At 40.9% G+C, this 20,084-nt stretch overlaps 1 protein-coding gene and 1 long non-coding RNA gene across 6 annotated transcripts in view; one reads left to right on the top strand and one right to left on the bottom strand.

Annotated features, from left to right (window-relative positions):
• Positions 1-20,084, top strand: part of GAB3 (GRB2 associated binding protein 3) — an 81,694-nt gene that overhangs the window by 14,175 nt on the left and 47,435 nt on the right. Inside the window, exon 1 of one of the 5 annotated variants that reach the window (XM_083485158.1) lies at positions 7,330-7,845. The exons of 2 other annotated variants lie outside the window; for them this stretch is intronic. Coding sequence is in view for 1 of the 3 variants with exons in the window: in XM_083485154.1 (XP_083341280.1) it covers positions 11,061-11,129 (69 nt within the window). In the remaining 2 variants the exon portion in view is untranslated. Of the gene's footprint in view, positions 1-7,329; positions 7,846-10,570; positions 11,130-13,267; positions 13,287-20,084 lie in introns of those variants that run through there. 2 more of the 5 variants (XM_083485154.1, XM_083485155.1) reach the window with 2 other exon arrangements.
• LOC310698385 lies at positions 2,897-12,922 on the bottom strand. The gene is made up of 3 exons (XR_014521485.1): positions 11,815-12,922; positions 4,274-4,442; positions 2,897-3,051 (listed from the first exon to the last, which is right to left on the bottom strand). It is a non-coding gene; the product is annotated as an uncharacterized lncRNA (long non-coding RNA).

The following is a 20,084-nucleotide window of genomic DNA, read 5'->3' as shown; positions in this document are numbered from 1 at the left end:
TTTAAGTCCCATTGATTTCATGACTTAAGTCATGAAGAGCTTGTTTCAATGATTTCAGCGGGAACCACCTGAAACCGGTTTAGTCTGGATCCAGCTCCAGGATGGCCAATTGTGTATTTCCAAAATAAGAGAAAATGTGCCCCCACCACCTAAAACAAAGAGTACAACTTTGCATAAAATTTGTATGTACATATGCAAATTTAGAAATAGTTACTGCAGTTTGAACTGAAATACAATACCAGAGTAGGAAAGATTATGACAAGGGGATCTGTTTGCCTACTCCATCTGCTATCCAGATACTGTGCATTGCTAGTTTCAAGACTCCTGCTCTCCCTTGTTACAGTTCTTTTAACTTTAGACTACACAGGTCTTCACACAAGAGGACCTCTTCACATAGAGAACTGTCCTCTGTAAAGCAGGGCCCATGGCCACCCTATCTAACTCACAGAGACTTTCTGAACCCCACATTGTGATGGGGCTGTTTATTCCCATCTGTTTCCCTTATGCAGTAGCTATGCATGTAAACTGGGTCTTCGGCTGTGAGTTCAGATCTTACCTCAACCCATATCCTTGATGCCTTTCTATAGAATGGTGCCAATCAAAACAGCATTTGCAAGAGGTACCTACTTAGGGAGGAAAGGTGAGGTGAGGATTGTAAAGCACATTACACATTTATTTTTTTAGAGATGCTTGTTCAAAGATCAAAACAGAAGTCTCCAAAGTAAGTAGTTTCTATTCATGTTGTTTATCCTTCCCTCAAAACATAGTCTTAAGTTTAAGTGTAGATGCTTGGATTAAAACTTTAAATTCTTGTTTGGGCATTTGGACCTTTGTCATGACAACTGGAGTGCTGTTGTTTAGGATGCTAGCCATCTGTGCCCTATTACAAGTTACCATTCCAGTATTCCTCTCATTGTTTTTGTCCTGCAACAGTCAGCCAGAATGCTGAATCATTGTTGAACTGTTTTGCCCACTCCAGGTTTCCCCCGTTTCCCCCCTACTTATGCAGTATTTGGGGGTTTTATTGGCCCCGACTACTTTCCTCTGGAAGGTTGACCATGTCCAAATCTTGCCCTTGGGTTTTAGGATGTTTCTCATGCCTGACATACATATAGAAACCTGAAGACTGAACTAGAAAAATCTTGGATGAAATTAAGACATTCCTGTCCTCTTTTTCCTCAGGTCTGATCACGAAACTCTAGATTTTAGGAGCAGCATATTTAGCAACTGTAGTTTTAAAGATGCTTTCTTATAAAGTTACTATTTCATTCATGGATAATAAACAAATGCTGAATAATATTGCTGGAGCTATCCTTTGGTCCTGCAGTATGCTTATTGTTATTGTTACAAGGATTTAAATCTCTTATCTGAAAGTAAAATTATTTTGAAAATAGAAAGCACTTCATGTATAATGCAAGTATATTGACATGTGCATTATACACCCACTTTTGATATTTACTAGTTCATTTCTTTGTTTTGGCTATTAAGGCATGGATATTACTGGGAAATAAATCAATATGGTTTCTTTGTTTAGATGGCGGCAGAAAAGAAGTCATGCTGTTAATACGCACAGGTTGCCAGTTTATTTCTCTGTTGGATTTGTTCTCTGCATTAGTTCCCCAGGATTTGAGAAGGAAAAAGACTGTAGCTCAGAGGCAGGGCACCCTCTTTGCAAGCAGAAGGGACCAGGTTCAATCCGCTCCATCTACCGTTGGTGTGTGGGTATGTGGGTGTGTGCTAGTAAAATCTCTTGTCTGAAACCCTGGAGAACTACTGCTTGTATTTGTTGAGTAGCTGTGGAGAACCTTGAAGTTAAAAGGTCATTTCCCTGCTTTTATGGTAACGTTTTCAGGGTAGGATGAGTTATGGACTGGGCACTGCTTCCCATCTCTCCTCCTTGTTGTAAGTGAAGGAAAGAAGGTCTAACAAAGCATATTTGGAGAGAAAAAAAAATTCCCTGGCATACATCCACACTATACATTTAAAGCATTATGCCACTTTAAAGAGTCATGGCTTTCTCTAAAGAAGGGTGTAGTTAGTTAAGGGTGCTCAGAGTTGTTAGGAGACCCCCTCCCCAATACACAGAGCCACAGTCACCCAAATGGTTAACAATCAATTCTTCTTCCCAGAGAACCCCAGGCATTGCAGTTCTGTGAGGGGAATAGGGGTCTTCTAATAACTCGCAGCACTTTTTACAGTTCCCAGCATTCTTTGGGGCTGACCTGGCTCTTAAACCGTAGTTTAAGTAGTTATTTATGTGTATAGTGCGTATGTGGCCTATGTAAGGGTGTAAATACTTTACCTTCCGCTGTATAAATTTATATGTGTATATATGTACATATAATCTCATGCAACCCCCACCCCCCGGGGCGGGAAGCACTTGGATCAAAGTATCAGTAAGGCCAGACACTCTGAAAGCAGTCAAGTGAATAATAATCTCTAAACTATCTTGTGGCTTTTTATTTTCTAGTAAATCAGATAGAACGGGTGGAAACATTTCCAAGTATTTTGTGTTTGTGAGTTGTCTATCATGTCAGTCTATTAGCTGGCTAAAAAGTGAGGGACAAAAAACGGTCAAATCCCCATTTTGAAAGATGTGAGTGCCTCAGACTTTGAAATTAATGACTCACAAGTAGCTTTCCCTGTTTAACTTCCTATTTTTGAAAGAAACAACACAGCCACACACACAACCACAGTCTTTTAATATACCCTGACTATATTGTCACCAAAACTGGATGATGATCAAAGTGAAAACCTTTTATGTGGTAAAATTCAAAGCAGAAGACTGCGGTAGTGATTATTCCAGCGTGAAGCTTTATACTGTAAAACATTCTCAAAGTAGAATCACGAGGAATGCAGGAACGTAGTGCATCGTGTGGAGAAAGAGGTTAGAGATATTTTCTCTCTCTCTCCCTTTTTCTCATAACACTAGCACTTCTGGACCTTTAATGAAGCTGAATACTGAAAGGTTCAGTCCAGACAAAACCAAGTATTTCTTTATGCAGTACATAGCTAGATGTGTGGTATTAGCTGTCGCTGGATGGCCATCAGCTGTAAAAGACAATTACAATCCATTGAGGGATCAGACTTTTGACGGCTCCTATCCACTATAAGTTTGCTCTTCCTCCACTGTTTAAGGTAATGTGTCTCTGAATATCAGTTGCTGGGAGGAGTCAGAAGTGGGGACAATTGCTGTTGTACTCAGGCCTGCTTGCAGGATTCCCAGAGGCATTTGGGTCAGCCTTGTGGAAATCAAGATTCTGGACCAAATGAGCCTTTGACCTGATTCCACAGGGCTCTTCCTATGTCCCTAACAAGAGTTTGTTTCTGCCCAGTTCAGCTGTGATTGTCAATTTAAAGAGCAAGCTGGTTACAAAGTGTGGGGGGTGGGGGAGAATCTCAGGGGCTGATGCAGTTTTGGGGGTCCCTTAGGCTTGGGGGACGCTTAGGCATTTCCCTGCATAGGCTCACCTCCTGTCACTGCAGTCTGTTCACTTGTCCAATCTGTATTAGCTCTTGAATGTTCAGAGAGGACTGGTAAGCTAGTAGTAATGGTGCAAAGGAGAAGAGCAGGACCAGGGGGCTCTGGGGGTTGCAGTGCTCCCCCATGGGGGCCTCAACAGCTGCCCAACAATGCCTGCCCTGACATCAGCCCTGGGAATGCTCTCAATCAATACATTTAAAATAGATTTTTACCATATCCGGGTCATAAAAGTCTCTCATTCTGTTCCGTGCCACTGTACAGATCAGCTCTGTCATCTCTGACAATATTGATCATCCACTCAGAAAGTGAGTAGTTCAGCTTCCCTCCTCCAGTCCTCCCTCAGCCTGACATGATCAGCACTGTCAGAGAGCTGCTGTTATTGATCAGTGATCTGTGCATATTGCAGGTGCCCTACAGCTGAGACCCATCCCTCGGTGATTCAAGATACAAGGGGCCTTCCCTCAATTGCAGGCTGCTTGGAAAAATCATTGTGCAAATCCTTGTTTCTGTGCATGGATCCCTGTTCCTGGACCAGGGCCAAATAATAGTAGGCAACAATTACTTTACACTATGGGAGGCTCCAAAAGCATCTCAACCTTTGCTTAATCTTCTCTCAGGAGGAGCTAGAGTCATTTAAGATACTTACATTCAGATTTACTAAAAATATAACTAAATGAGTTGTTTCACTTTCTTATAACAGGTGAAATCTAGCCACATATTAAAACTGCTTTGAAAATGCTTTTTTGAAAAATGTTTTAAAAAATGCTTTGAATTTTCCATAAGACTCACCATCACTATCTAGTGTCACATTGTATATTGTACTTAAGACACACATAAAACATTTTATTTGCAGCTGTATAGCCGAGTCTGCTGTCTTTCCCCCAAGTTAATCTTCAAAACCATCCAAGTTAGGCTACAAGCTTCATTCATGGCCCTTGGTGTGTCTTTGGATCTGTGGCTGAACACAGGAAATGGCTCATCCATTATTAAGTATTCATATTGATTTTAACTGTATTTGTGTTGATTCATTTATTTCTTGTGTTGTTTGTGTTGTATTGCAATTTGAATTCCATAAGAAATTAAAGAAATAACAAAATACATTTAAAAATAATGCAGCATCAAGCACAGCACGTTACAATTGCTACAACAGGCACAAAAATCATTAAGTGGTCTGTCAAGACCCCCAGCAATTTTCAATTTTGCGGGGGAATCTCTGCTTTAAGAGAAATCTATAAGCACCATTAAAACAACTACAGGTTGTCTCCCCAAATCTGTTCACTTTTAAAACCCTTTTCTCCTATTGCCAGCTGGTCATTTTGTTTTCCAACCACAGGTGTTGAAAACTGCAGCCCATTTCCTTTTGATGGTTGTGGTTAGTTGCACACAACAAGTATCTTATTGTGGGTTTGGTGTATTTTTTTTAAACAAAGACCTGCTCTATTGCCATTCACTTTACAAAAGCAAAAATAAAATTGTAGAACAAGAAAGCCGTGTGTGTATGTGTATAAATTTTTTTAAGAGAACTTCATTGTTCTTATCTGAATTCATATCCTGTTTAGGATGCTGTGTGTGTGTGTGTGTGTGTGTGTGTGTGTGTGTGTGTGTGAGAAACCCAACAAAATAATTACTGGAGCATTGGGTGATATCCAGCTGAGTCATAGGTAGAACAGACCCATTGGGTATATTCTGAGCATGACTAATGTTGGATATCATCCATTGTTTCTCTCCCTCCACCCCCTTTGATAGTATCCAGAAACAAAGATTCTTGGATGGAAACTTCAATAACAGAAGTAACTGTTCACGGCCAAAGTGATGTCCACAGTAAAATTAGCTTCAGACATCCATTTTGAGAGTGTGTGGTTGCCCTCTCTTTTGCTGCTTGTTCTTTATTCTTTATTTCTAGGAACATTAAGAAACTACTCCATACCAAGTCACACCATTGGCCCATCTAGCCCAGTATTGTCAGCACTTCCTGGCAGTGGCTGTCCAGAGTTTGAGACAGGAATCTTTCCCAGCTGTGGCTGGAGAGATCTTCCTACGACCTATGCTTGAGTTGACACCCTTCTCCAGTGTTCAGTTCTGATAAGTACAAAATCCAGTAATGCTTTGTGCTTGGTTTGTTTAAACAAATAGGCTATGATGTCATTCATATATATATATATATGAATATATATATATTCCATTTTCTGCAGTCATCATTGTGTCCAGAAGGGAACTCTTTTAAGAGTTTCTGTAGCAACGTAATGCAGCCTATGCAGATGTAGAGAAAGAAGAAAAGTTCAGAGGGAGCTGAGTGAGACAGCAATTTTAAGAGTAAATTATTTGGAAGTATTGGCTTCTGAAGGAGGAGTTCCGAGGAAGCAACAACACCCCCCACCCCTTTCAGCATCATTTTATCAATTGTTACAGCAAAAGCACTTCCATGGAAGTCTGTACTAACGGTTCCAAGAAGTGCTTGTTGACGTGCCTGCATCCTGAGGCAAGGGCTGTTGGGAGGGTCCAAGGCAACGGGCCTATCACATCTCAGCTGGAGTCACTTTGAACAGAGTTCAAAGAATTTCAATTTCTTTCCCTTCAATCCTTTGCGTGTAAGACAAATTCAAGAGGCAAAGGTCTTTCTCAGATGTGGAAGTGTGAAAGAAAGCTTTTCCTATTGAATTTCTGCCTCCCTCAAATAAAGCCTATCAGATATAACAGTGGCAAATTTAGGGAGGAGCTGAGAACTGATATATACAGTATTGTATTACACAACCCTGTGAAAAACTAAAAAGAACACCCACAAAACCTAGGTAAATATACTTTAAAATATTCTGCAGTAAGCTTCAGAATAGCAAGTTTCTTAGCAGAAAGCTATTACATACCAAAACTCTCCACAGACCTGTGTATCTTTTTTTGCTTTAAAAAAGAAACAGCTTATTGGGGCTTTATTCCAGATACTTATGCTCTGTAATTAATGAGAGGGTTTGTTTTAACTCTTACCATTCTGTTCTGTTCTATTCTATACTTTATTTATTTATGCTGGGTAGCAAATTTACAGAAAGCAACAGGAGGTATTTTTCAAAGTAGCTGAATGTTGTTTCTATGTATGAATGTGTGGATAAATGTTCTCTTGGCAAGTCCTTGTGTGAGTAAGCAGAAATAAATATTTCTTTTTTTATTTCTATATCGCATTTGATACTGAAAGGCTCTAAACATGGGATGAGGAACCGTTGGTCTGCCAGATGTTGTTAAACCCCAATATCTATCAGCCCCGGCCAGCGTGGTCATTGGCCAAAGACTATGGGAGTTGTATTCCAGAAAGATCTGGAGGGCAAAAGATTTCCCATCTGTAGTCAAAATAATTGACTATACGTTTAAAACATGTTCAGTAATGCTTAGGTCTCGCTCAGTGTCCAGGCTATGAAAATTGTTACAGCATTTCCACAACAGATAGAACATTGAAATCACATCATTTTCCATATTTGAAAATGATGTGATTAATACAAATTTTGAAAATGGGACATTTTTGCCGCTCACCACAGTGTTTTGTTTTAATTGTTTCATTAAGAAAGGTTATAAACCACTTACTCAAATAATCCCTAAGTACATAGAATAATCCTAACAATTAATACTATATAAGTAAGGGCTTATATCTGAAGTAGCACCATGTTTCTTGTTAATACAAGGATTTAGCCTCGGGTTAGAATAATAGCACATGCAGAGCATATTAGTCTTCTTTTGTTTTTTAAAGCAGGTTACAAACATTGGTGCCTCTTGCATATTATTAACTCCAATTTGGTCCAAGAGGAGCAGGATGAAAGGAAAAATATTCCTGGTTATGGAATCTGAGGCTTGGGGGGGGCAGGGGGGTGTTGATTATTGACCAGATACACTGACCACACTTATTGCATGTTTTACATAGTACAGCCATGTTCCTTGTACCTGATATTATTGTGGGATTTTTCTCTTCCTCGTATCATTAATGCAATGAGGGGTATTTTCTTTTCTTTTTTTAAACAACTAGCTATTTCAAGCTTGTTATTTCCTTGACCCTCAAGACCAGCTTGCTGTTGTTTGTTGATGTGATTTCTATAGTTACACTGGCAGAAATATGCTGCCTTTCTCATTTGGGCCCCTCAATTCCAGAAATAGCTAGATAGAGCAAAGTGTTAATAGCTGGCGACTCTAGACATGAGTCATAACCATGGTGGCTGTGATAGCAGTGGAAAGATGGCATTGATAAGGTTCCAGAGTGTATCTTTAATCTTTAGATGTCAGTTACCTAACCTCCTTGTTAGGTACTGGGAGATCTGTGTCTTGGAGGAGACAGAGGCACAGGTATGGTAAGACAAGGACTCACATGACACCAGTAGGAGGATCAGGTAAGCTGAGGTGGGTGGGAGAAAGCAGAATCTAAACCAGAGGTGGAGGTATGAAGATAAGCCTCTGACCTGCTCTGAAAATATGCTAGCCTGCTTTCTCCAGATTTTTACCTCTTAAGTCATTTTACACTTGAATGTGTCTACAATTGCTAAATGTATGGCTGGTTTTGCAGAAAAGCCAGGGGGCCATATGCACTATACATTTAAAGCACAATTATATGACTTGAAACAGTCGTGACTTGCCCAGAGAGTTCTAGGAACCATAGTTTGTTGAGGGTGATTAGAGTTGTTTTAGAGACCACCCCTCACAGAGCTACAATTTCCAGAATGGTTTAGCAGTGAGTCTTGTCTTCCCAGAGAGCTGTGGGAATTGTAGCTCTGTGAGGGGAATAGGGGTCTTTCAAAATCCTTAACAAACTACAGCCCAGGACTCTTAAATCTTAGATTAACACCATGGCCATTTAAAGTGGTATAATGCTGCTTTAGGTATATAATGCATATGGGGCTCAGATTTGAACCGCAATAAAATGGCTGTGGATAAACAACAGCTCTGCGGACGTTCCCTCAACTATAAGTGGCCTTCTGGACCAATTTCAAAATGGCAACAGCTTATGAAGGAGCTAGGAGGTCACTGTGGACCTGTGATTAATATGCATACAATTTGACTTTACCTCAAATATCCTTTTTTTGCCAATCGTTCAGTGAAATAAGTACACACACCCCCAGCAAGCCGCCGTCTGAAAGTGGATGACAGATTTCAGTCTGCCTCACCTGCCTATTTGGAAAGCATGCTGGCCTTGGGCAGAGGAAATTTTTTTGTGAGGATTAGGCTTTGAAGCTTTTCTTTTAAGAAGCAAATTGTTGCTCAGAAATCTGAGGTTTTAATCCAGGAGACTTGTATGCATCTTTTGTTGTGGAATGTCTGCAGGTAGAGAGGGTCTAGATTAGAATGCTGTGAGAATTGTCTATGATAGGACAAATGATTGTGCGAACTCCAAAACGATGATTGCATTCTGTTTTGAAGAGGATAGCACACGTGTGAGACCAAAAGACACTGTGTGTTTCTCGCTGGTTGCAGCTAGACTTGCGACACATAATTGCAAAAGGTCGTGTTGTCCATAGATTGCTGGTAGATAGCAATTGCAGAGAAGCTTAGTCATCATCACATTAGTGTCATCAAAGGCCAACTAAATCAGAATCGTTCACCACTGTTTGGAGTAACTTGGTTTCTTATATAATGGTGAATAATACAATGAAACCCCTCACAAAGTACATTTCAGTTAGAAAGAAAATATTAATAGCAGGTAAGGTCGCAAATAGAAATTATGAAGATCAGGGTTAATGTATGGTCTTGTGGGCAGCAGCATTGTAATTTGCAAATCTTGGTTCACAAAAGGGGACTGAAAAAAGGCCTGTTAACTGAAACAAGAGAGAGAGAAAATTAAAGAGAAATATGATGATATTTTGTTGCGGAGCTGTTTCTTCATGGTTCCTGATTATTAGAATTTCTAAACAATTTTTTGGGGGGAATAAAATATTGGTGTTTATTTATTCATTTTAGTTGTTTACTAAAATACTTTAAAGTACTTTACCACCATATCTGAAAGTACCAGGGCAGTGCACACTGCTAAAACATAACTAAAAAAAAAAAGGGTTTGCAAATGCTACAAACAAAATATCCAACTTAAAATACTCAAACAGACAAGAGGAGAAGAAACCAAGATAATAAAATAACCATATTATTTTTTAAGGGTTTAAAAAGAATGAATAGCGTAAAATATATTCCATGGTGTACAAAACATATCAAGTAATCACAGATGTTGCCAAATAAAATCATACTTAGTAGGAATGTGCCAACCATGTGATTGGTTTGGTCATATAAATCACAAACAACCCCCAAACTCAGGCAAAGTCAGAGGGGTCTGCATTGCCCTTGGCCCCTGGTATCAGTTTTCAAAAATGGCAAAAAAATGACTTTTTAAAACAATAAATCCACAGAATAACAAGATACATCATTCTATCCTTGAGAGATCACTAAATAAGAGGCCAGCTAGAAGATAGAGAATTAATTGTTGGCAATTAATAATAAGAAGAAGAGAAGAAGAAGAGTTTGGATTTGATATCCCGCCTTTCACTCCCCTTCAGGAGTCTCAAAGCGGCTAACATTCTCCTTTCCCTTCCTCCCCCACAACAAACACTCTGTGAGGTGAGTGGGGCTGAGAGACTTCACAGAAGTGTGACTGGCCCAAGGTCACCCAGCAGCTGCATGTGGAGGAGCGGAGACACGAACCCGGTTTCCCAGATTACGTGACTACCGCTCTTAACCACTACACCACACTGGCTTGCCTCTGACTGGACCCACTTCTCCACACCCCCTTCATTACTGCCCATTTGTTTGATTTCTTTCTCTAGGCCAAACTGGTGCCCTTCAAATATTTTGGACTACAGTTTCCATCAGTATAGCCAATTGTCAAGGATGCTGGGAGTTGTACTCTAACAAAATTGGGGGACCCCAGGTTGGAGAAGACAGATATAAACCATACTGAACATAGATGGGCCTAAGATATATGGCCTGTGACTGTGAGTTGTCATCAGTATGAGTTAATCTGAATCAGGATGTTGGGAATTTGTAGTACGGCTCAAATAATAATTAAAAAAAAGCCTGCCCAAACACTTTAGTAAAAAAGTCACCTTGATCCTGAAGGAGAATTTCTTTTGTTGAAATGGAGCAGCTTCAATCTAGAGTTGTAGGTGGGCATTTAGCTGCATAATTTGTAATGTTCTTTTTAAAGAACTGAAACCTGCGCTAGCAGGCTCTGTTAAATGCCACTAACTGCTTTAAAGGTTAATGATCCAAATACTCTCTTGAGTTGTGCTCTTTACTCAGAATACCTCTTTGTTTACTTCCTTTTTTCTGTTGATTTAGTTATACGTACAAAACCAGCACTTGATTTGCTATTGCTTGTTTATAAAGTCTGTTCCTCTCTGAGGGCGGCTGCTGTGCCAGTTGCGTTGGTGTTGCTGTTTACCTCTGATGTTACAAAGAACACTAGTGTAGCACCCTGTATTATTCAGTGAAGGAATCCTCTGTTTTATGGGTGGCACTGAAAATGGGACTGCTGCATTGATATGGTGGTGTTGTGGTGAAATCACCATGAGTTGGCTGTTTGGGTGTGGTGTTCCGTCTTGTGAGGACTTCTGCCTGTTTCTGACACATGTCAAGTTCAGGGTTAAAAACCTCCTGGAAAATCTTTTTGAGCTGTGAGCTGAGACTACACAGGGTTGTGAGTCATTATTTAACCTTCATGGGATCAATCATCATGTACAGTCACCCGTTATTTAGCACCCAGGGCCTTGAGCTCTGTGGGGAAGCCCCGCTGGTGGTTCTGACATTTACAGAATGCTGTGGGGAACATGAGGCCCAGGGCACCCCTGAACCTTCCCCAGGCTACACCCTTTACTGGCCCTGCTTTGCACAGCAAGCCAATGGCAAAACGTGGTTTCATTTCATTTATAGAGGGTTCTGAAAGGGTGCAGAAGTGCCCTATGGCAGATAAACTTGGAATACCTCAAGCCACAGTGTGTGACTGTGCGTAAGTAAAAGTGACTTTGGGGAGAGGTAAGAAAGGATAATACAGAACAGTCCTTTTGGTTCATTCATAGAATTCTAATATGTCATAATAACAAACTCTTTTGAAAATAGCCTTCTCAGCTAGATTGGATATGCAAAAACTTAAAAGTGGTGAAAAATAAAAACATGTAAGCAATAGGATGTAAAGGAAGCATCTCTGCTTCTTTTTGTGTCCTGCAAATCATTCCTCGTGTTCACCTTTTTGTAATTTTGTTTCTTACTAAAATTCTTCCTTTCAAAAATTAGTGTGCATATATGTGATTGTTCTTCTGAAGTATTGAAGATAGTGATGCAACTTAGAGGACCATCTACCATGAGGAGGCCACTTTCACACTCACCACAATGTATCTCCAGTCACTGGAAGAGATATTATCATGGGCATTCTTCAGCTGCATAGAACAGTGACTTTTACCATGTCTCAAGAGGAACTGGAAATTGTGGCGTTAGCATGGTTGGGATAAAATATGCCCTACCACATAGCCATACAGGGGCTGTAACAGGGGCTCCCAACCTTCTGGGGTCTGTGGGTACATTTGGAATTCCGAAAAAGTGATGTGGGCACCGCCACAAAATGGCTGCCATTGGGAGCAGCCTTTCATAAAGTTGCTGCCTTGTCTTCTTTCTCAGAATCAAAATATTTCTCAGGATCACCTCCAAAACAATTCCCCCCCCCCCTCTCTCTGCAAGGATCAACCCCAAACTCTCTCTCTTTCAGAATCACCCTCTCCTAAACTCTTTGTCTGGATCACACACAGACCGCCCCCCCCCCGGCACATAGGGCCTATCTCCTCAGATAATGTAGCGTGGGCACTCAAACTACAGCATTTACAAAACACCCATCATGTACTAAAGTGGTGTCCGTATCCACTGTCCAGTAGAGTTGTTTTTAAAATGACAGTGATGGTGCTCTTGGGAAGAAATCATTCTCATGATTTGTTCTCTTGTATTCTCTTTTACCCTATGTTTTTAAAAGAACAATCTCTTTTAGGTCTGCTAGGAAACAGCCAAAAAAGAATCCAAGAAAAATGATTTACAGTCTCTAAATTCAGAACTTCAGTGTCAGACTGTGTACACACAGCCAAGGTTTCCCCCTCCCATATCTTGGGTGAATTACAAAAGTGGGCTGTAGTGGAGACCACCCCTTCCTTGCACAACTTTTATCAGCAGGCTTCTCTTTTATACATTTTGCCCTCCTGCGGGCCACCTAATGTTTCTTTCCAATTAGTCACCCAACAAGTAGTTTCTCCTCTCAAAAGCAGGCCTAACAGACACAGCTATCTATCAAGTCAGACCAGCCCTTGCTAACACAATTGCAGGAAGTTATTCCACGTCTCAGACAATTCCCATTTCTATCTCTAGAAGAGCAAAAGGTCAGAAAACAGCAGGCAGTTGCTTTGCCAGCAATAGCAACATGGGCAGTTACACAGAACTCAACAGGGAGAGTATGTGGTAAGCGACTCTCTGCCCTCCCTCTCCCTGTGCCCCCTCCCATCAACTTTCTCTTGCATCAACATGCCTTGAGTTCCAGCTTCCGTGTGCAGCAAAAGCACAATTCACACTAGGTTTTAGAATTGGATTATTTCAAGGGGTTTCAAAGTTAGGGGTGGGTGGCCCAGGCAGTTGCCCAGAGTACTGAGCTGGGAGAGGGTTTCAGAACATAAAAATGACCAGTCAGTTAATAGTCCTGTTTTCCATTCAGATATCTCTGGAAAGACTGCATGCAATCATGACCTCTTCCATCTTTGCTTCTCAGAAAATGGCATTCAGTGACTTATTGCCTCTAAGAAATCACCATCCATGATGAGCATAGGTAGGGAATCCTCACTCAGTGAGCCATAAAACTCAGATTCACCAGCTTTCCTTTCCTTTCCTTTTTTAAAGAGTATTTTAAATATTTCTAGCATTTGTAGAACCTGAGATATGAGGCAAAATTCACAGGCACTATTTATTTCAATTTTTGTGTGTGAGAAGCTACCCTGGTCCCCTCCTCTCAGTGGTTTACTGTGCCTGCCCACCCAGAAAAATTCCTGCAGACTCTTGTGCTCTGGGCTTCCGCATAATCATTGTTGCTTATAGCTGTTGATAGTCTTATCCTCAGTGAATTTAGAGTGTCTGCCTTAGGCTATCTACTAATCAGCTAAAGTAAATATACAAACAATTGATTTTCTCTTATAATGCTGGCACCACTGACCAGCATGACCCATGTTGCGTTGACATTCACTGTCATTATTTCCAGGAAAAATTACAACATAAGTGTCTGCTCAACAAACGGTACACATCTGAGTGGTTTGGGCCAGCTCTGCATCTGAAGATATTTTTTGCCTTGTAGGATACATCCGTCAATCAGCATGACAAAACTAGGAAGGTGATCACACCACCAGTTGCTCAGTTTATCTTTGATACCAGTCTTTGCCAATCTGATATGCACCAGATGTTTTCGACTGCACCTGCAGCCAGCTCCAACCACAGCAGTTCAGTGTGACTTACTTCTGAGTGGTCATGTACACAGTTGTTCTGTAAATCTGTTAATGATTCAAGTTGCCACAAGATTATCTGATGGTTTTGGCCCAAAGAGACTAGTATATCTAAAGAGACTATCATGACCTCTCTAGAATGAATGAGAGAACTGTTTTGGGACATTATCAAGCAAATAGAAAAATAGGTTGACATGCCTTTGGAGACATAGCTAGGCTTATGCTCATTGAGGTTATTGTTTAATGATTAATTATGGAATTCACTGTTGATGATGATAAAAGTTGGCTGCGTCGTCACCCCCAATGTCATTGAAATCCAGATGGGCATGTGGGATGCGCATTATTGTCTTGTCAAAATGCTTTAAACATCTTCCCCCTGCTGGATAGCTCTGCATTCTGCTTAGGTTAGAGGAAAAATTTAGAGGTCAGTGGTGAGAATAACAACCCTTTTTCATGTCCAGACTTTGCTGAAAGGTATGGTATGATCATTTTTAATATGGTGATTTTATACTTGCCTGGTGGTAGGGAGTGGAAGGATTTGTTTTTCTTCCTGTAAGTTTTTGTTTAATTTGTACTTTCCTCTAAACAATATCAGAGATAGCCATAACAAGACAACAAAATATTCACCTTTGTGCTGAAACTGAGGCATCAACTCCCACTGATTTACTTAACTCTCACTACCGCTGAAACTAAATGGGATTCCAGAGTGCTTAATTTTGCTTTGTCCCATACATTATTTATTTATTTATTTTATTTCTACCTTGCCTTTCTAGGATAGCTTTTAGGACAAGCCATTGAGGAGAACATTTTGTTGACTGCAATATAGAGGAGTAATTTTATTTGTAGGGGCAATTATGTTGTTCTCTTGTGGATGCATTTGTGGCATTCATGCTATTGTTGCAGCGACCATTGAAAACAAAGTAGATCTTGACTTGAAGAGGCACTTTGGAGAGTTTTTTGGTTTCGTAATGTTCAGAATCTGATTGCCATTTTAAACACTAAGAAGAAATTTGAGAATTATAGGTCAGGTTGACTTTTAAGGCATCCAGCATTTCTATTTCAGTGGAAGTATGGGCAGCTCTCTCCCCAAAACAAGAACAGGATGTGATGGGGGTGCCCCACACCAAGACAGGTCTGGGAGGGTAGGACAGGAGGAACCTATGCCTCCTAAGCTAGCTTAATGCCCTCAGGTGTAGAGGGCTTTGTCTCATTACCATTGTGGAATCTTGCTTGTGCTCACCATACATTCAAAGCTCTGTGATACCACTTCAGATAATCATGGTCTGGCTTCCCTCAAAGAATTCTGGGAGCTCTAGCTCAGTGAGGTGTATAGGGGTCTTCTAACAACCCTTTGTACTCTTAATGAAATACAGCTCACATAAATCTTTTGGGGGAAGCTACGGCTGTTTAAAGTGGAATCAAAGTTCTTTAAGTGCATGGTACAGTATTAATGTGGCCCAAGCCAGCTTAAGTTTTCTCCATGGAGTAGGGGAAGCTGGCACCATATTGTCTTGCACCTGGGCCGGTCCAGCAACCAGATGCGTTCACAAGGGCAGCTGTGGTCATTTCTTTGGTGGATGATTCAGTGTGGGAAAGGGCAGTTGGAAATAGTTACTTCCATCAGCTCCCACCAAAGTTCTTCCATGCTTTTCTGCATCTCAGTTCATTATTGTGTGGCGAAGATAAACTGCTAAAGTAAGTCAGCTCTTTGTACATTATCCATTAACAGATTTTGAGGGTTCATTCAAATAACTATCCAGTCCAACTGCATGCTATTTCATCTCTCTTACTCTGCAGCTCAGTAATGAAATTCTCACTTGCGTATCAGTTTATATTTTGCTGGTGCTGGAGCCTCAGTGGCAGAGGTTCTTCAGTAGTGCTCAACAATAGGTACCACTTAATGAAGCAGCCCAAAGAAACTGAATGCTGATGTGCTGCTTCTCATGCAAAACAGCAAGACTTTGCGGGGCACCCCAGTGAAACAAAGAACACTCACATCTATGGAATTCCACACGTGGCATATATTTTTCACAAAAGAGTAAGATATTTCACACAGACATTTTGTCTGAGCGTGCTCACACACACACATGTGTGTTGGTGAGTGCAATGGGTGGGGAGAGAGATTCCCATATTGGAAAAAAAATTAAAATGCCTGTCACAGATGGACAATCACATTGTATGTAGGGAGTTGGGCAGTGTATGTACAGTGGTACCCTGGGTTACAAACGCTTTGAGTTACAAACTCCGCTAACCTGGAAGTAGTACCTTGGGTTGAGGACTTTGACCCAGGATGAGAACGGAAATCGCACGGTGGCAACAGGAGGCCCCATTAGCAAAAGTGTGCCTCAGGTTAAGAATGGTTTCGGGTTAAGAACGGACCTCCAGAACAAATTAAATTCATAATCCAAAGTACCACTGTATATCCGTTGAATTCTGTTTTTATCGATTTAGGGTTGCATCCAACTCAGAGTAGACTCATTGAAATTAGCGGATGTAAGCAAGTTAAGTTCCTTGATATCACAGCGGTATACCCTGAGTATGGCGAGTGGTGGATATCATATCACCCTAAGTAATTTAGATTGTAACTCATAATGAGCACAGAATCATTTTTAAAAAATGAATATACAGCACAATAAACCATTTACACAGATGGTTTGTGGCCCAGATATGTTTTTGTTTTTTTAATGTTCTGGCTGCTCTGTTATAGACCTATTTGTTTTAGCATTACAGTGGTGCCGCAGGTTAAGTACTTAATTTGTTCCGGAGGTCCGTTCTTAACCTGAAACTGTTCTTAACCTGAAGCACCACTTTAGCTAATGGGGCCTTCTGCTGCTGCCGTGCTGCCGGAGCACGATTTCTGTTCTCATCCTGAAGCAAAGTTCTTAACCTGAAGCACTATTTCTGGGTTAGCGGAGTCAGTAACCTGAAGCGTATGTACCACTGTACTTGATTTAAAGCATTTGTTGGCATTACATGTATGGATCTACAAGGGCTGCTTTGCCCTGAAATAATAGTTATTAGTGTCCAGGTAATAATAATACACCTGTATCTCAGAGGCACACCCACCAGTGCAGGAGGTATAAATGCAGATGAAACAATAGAAGGGTGATCCCTTTAGAGACAAGTCAGAATGTACTTCACAGTTTATTGAAAGTGAGAGTGAGACAGAGAGAGAAAGAGATCCAGCGTCGCTAATTGATGACCAAACACATCAAAGTGACAGAATCCTTCAGGCGTTATAAAAAAGACCATCCAGTTATTTCCAACTCAAACACAGTAATAAAGGGGGTGGTCTCTTTTGCATTGTTTAAAATAGTAGAAATGCATGAATGTCCCCCTCCCCAGGAGGATACTTGGTTGCATAAAATTTGTGTGTTTGTTTCTGAATTTGCATTTTTACATATACATTGTTATTATAATTTAAGTAGAAATGTAATATATCTCACTATAGTGGGGAAACTGACCTTTGTGCTCATTCAGTCTGCTGTCCCGGTGCAAACTGTTGATGGGTAAATTTAAGGCCCCACCTGCTGTCTGCCTTTGTGGTTCTTGGTCTTTAAACTACTTTGTCCATCAAATACAAAACTGCTTTAAATATCCTCTTACTACAACCCTTAAAATTAGAGGATTGGCCTCTGAAAAGTAGACTATTATCAAAGCAGTTTACAGCAATAAAACATACAACTGTACAACAATACCATATTAAAAAGTTAAAAACAGACAACAATTAACCATTGAGGTAGGATGTATTCTTGATTGCCTGCATAGGCCTGGTGGAATAGAAAAGCTTTCAACAGGCATTCAAAAGTTTGCACAGAAGGTGCTTGCTGAATCTCTGTTGGCAGAGTATTCCGCAGGACTGGGCCAATGGCACTAAAGTTTCTCATTGTTGTCAAATGAGCCTCACCAACTCAGGAAACAACCAGTGGAAGCCCCTGCAGATGATCTTGGTGATTGAGCTGAAATGGTACTATGAACCTGAGTTGTTCAGGGCTTTGTAAATTCATACAAGAACCTTGAGTCTTGCTTGGTAGTATTGGACTTCCAACTTGCAGTTTCCCTGACCAATTGGATTTTCTGATGGGGCTGATGGGAGTTGGGAGTCTGTCAGACTTGAAGGGCTGTAAGTTCCCTATTCCTGTCATCACAGAAATGTTCAGATGGATTTGTTTACAGGCAGCCACTCCATAGGAGGCGAAAAGGTGACTTGTGCCAATCACACATTCTCTAATTAGCACCCATAGAGCAGAATTTAGAGGATCCTGGGAGGAAGGAGATGGCATGGAAAACCCATTTAGTGTTTGAGGAGGAGTTCCTTGAGCTTCATTAAGATAACAGTTCTACCGTTATTCTTTTTTAAGAACAGTATTTTGGGGGGGACTCTTGCAGACAGCCTCTTTGCCCAATTTCCTGTTTATGTTCCTTTTAGATCCGTGCTTTACCCTCATGTGAGATTAGACAGTTTAAGATGGGCTGTATAACTGTTGGCTGTTTTCCCCTGACAGTATGCTCAGTTAAGAAGACAAAACAGCAAATAAAGAGAGACTTGCAGGTATAGAGCGGCATACAAATTTAATAAATAATAATAGAAAAAGTACCCTGTTTGCTTAGAATGTAGCAAAGAGATAGCCAGAATGAAGTAAAGCCAGTTAACCAAAGGGATATGCCACCTGCATTGCTTCTCAAACTCTTAGTATCAATGCAACCAACATCTGTGTTTATGATCACACATAAACTGCAAGAAAAGGGATTAGTTGACATAAACTGTTTTGTTTTTGCAAAAGTATGTGTGGGGGTTCCGTTTGGAATCTTTCCATAAAAGCTATTAGTTTAATAAACCTTCTCAATACTTTTCAAAAAATTAACTGAAGCTGCAGTTATTTTGGTGTTGGTCATGTGCATTTGTACATAGCACACCTGGGATGAGATACATGTTTAGCCAGTCCGATATAGTAGTTAAGCCCAGTAATGTGGAAGATTTTGAACTGGGAACTTTTCATAGGGTAATTTTCTTGGGAAATAGCTTGATGCCCTAGAACATGATTTGATTTAGCGTGTTATTTTACTTGGATCTGGTAAAACTAAAAACTGTGAAACTGGCATCTTTGCCTAATACTGTATTTGCAATTGCAATTCATTTATTGTTTCTAGAGAACTTGCAAAACAGAAACATTTCTGTGGAACAATTAAGCTCCCATATTTTTTTACATGAATATTACTCCCAACCCTCTGGAGCAGATTTGGAGGGAACATTAAATTAATTTATTAAACAATAAATTAAAAGTGCTCATTCTAATCCTTAAAGCCAACAGCCTAGAACCAATATAGCTCTTTAGAGCAGAGGTGTTGAGCCTGTGCCCTCCTTATGTTACTAGTCTCCTATTCCCATGATCTCCAGATAACATGGCCACTGGTCAAGAATTATCAGAGCTGTAGTCCAGCAACAACTGGAGGGCCACAGGATCCCTTCCTCTTTCTTAGAGCAGTGGCTCCCAATTAGCTAAGTACTGCAGCAAGGAGGGGCAGAATTATGTGCCCTGGTCTCAACCCGCTGCTGAACTCACTTGCATGTTTAACTCGAGGCTGTGTCCATTAGGGCTCCCTATAGCTTGTGAATGCAGGTGGCGCTGTGGTCTAAACTACAGAGCCTAGGGCTTGCCGATCAGAAGGTCGGTGGTTCGAATCCCTGCAACGGGGTGAGCTCCCTTTGCTCAGTCCCTGCTCCTGCCAACCTAGCAGTTCGAAAGCACGTCAAAGTGCAAGTAGATAAATAGGTACTGCTCTGGCGGGAAGGTAAACAGTGTTTCCGTGCGCTGCTCTGGTTCGCCAGAAGCGACTTAGTCATGCTGGCCACATGACCCAGAAGCTGTATGCCGGCTCCCTTGGTCAGTAAAACAAGATGAGCACCGCAACCCCAGAGTCATTCGCAACTGGACCTAACGGCCAGGGGTCCCTTTACCCTTTACCTTTATAGCTTGTGGAAGGGGTTCCCTTTCCTAGGTTGTTCTAAATTTATATGCTTGGCTGGCTGCTCCCAGACATTGTTTAAGCCAATGAGGTCAGGGGCTGTGGCTCAAAACACCTGATAGCAGGAATTTGAAAAGGAGGAAGGAGCTATGTCAGTTAGCACCCTG

This window comes from Podarcis liolepis (genome assembly GCF_965112155.1).
Source record: "Podarcis liolepis genome assembly, chromosome: Z".
Lineage (NCBI taxonomy): Eukaryota > Metazoa > Chordata > Lepidosauria > Squamata > Lacertidae > Podarcis > Podarcis liolepis.
Note: the sequence above shows the minus strand (reverse complement) of the source record. Positions and strands in the feature narration are given on the sequence as shown.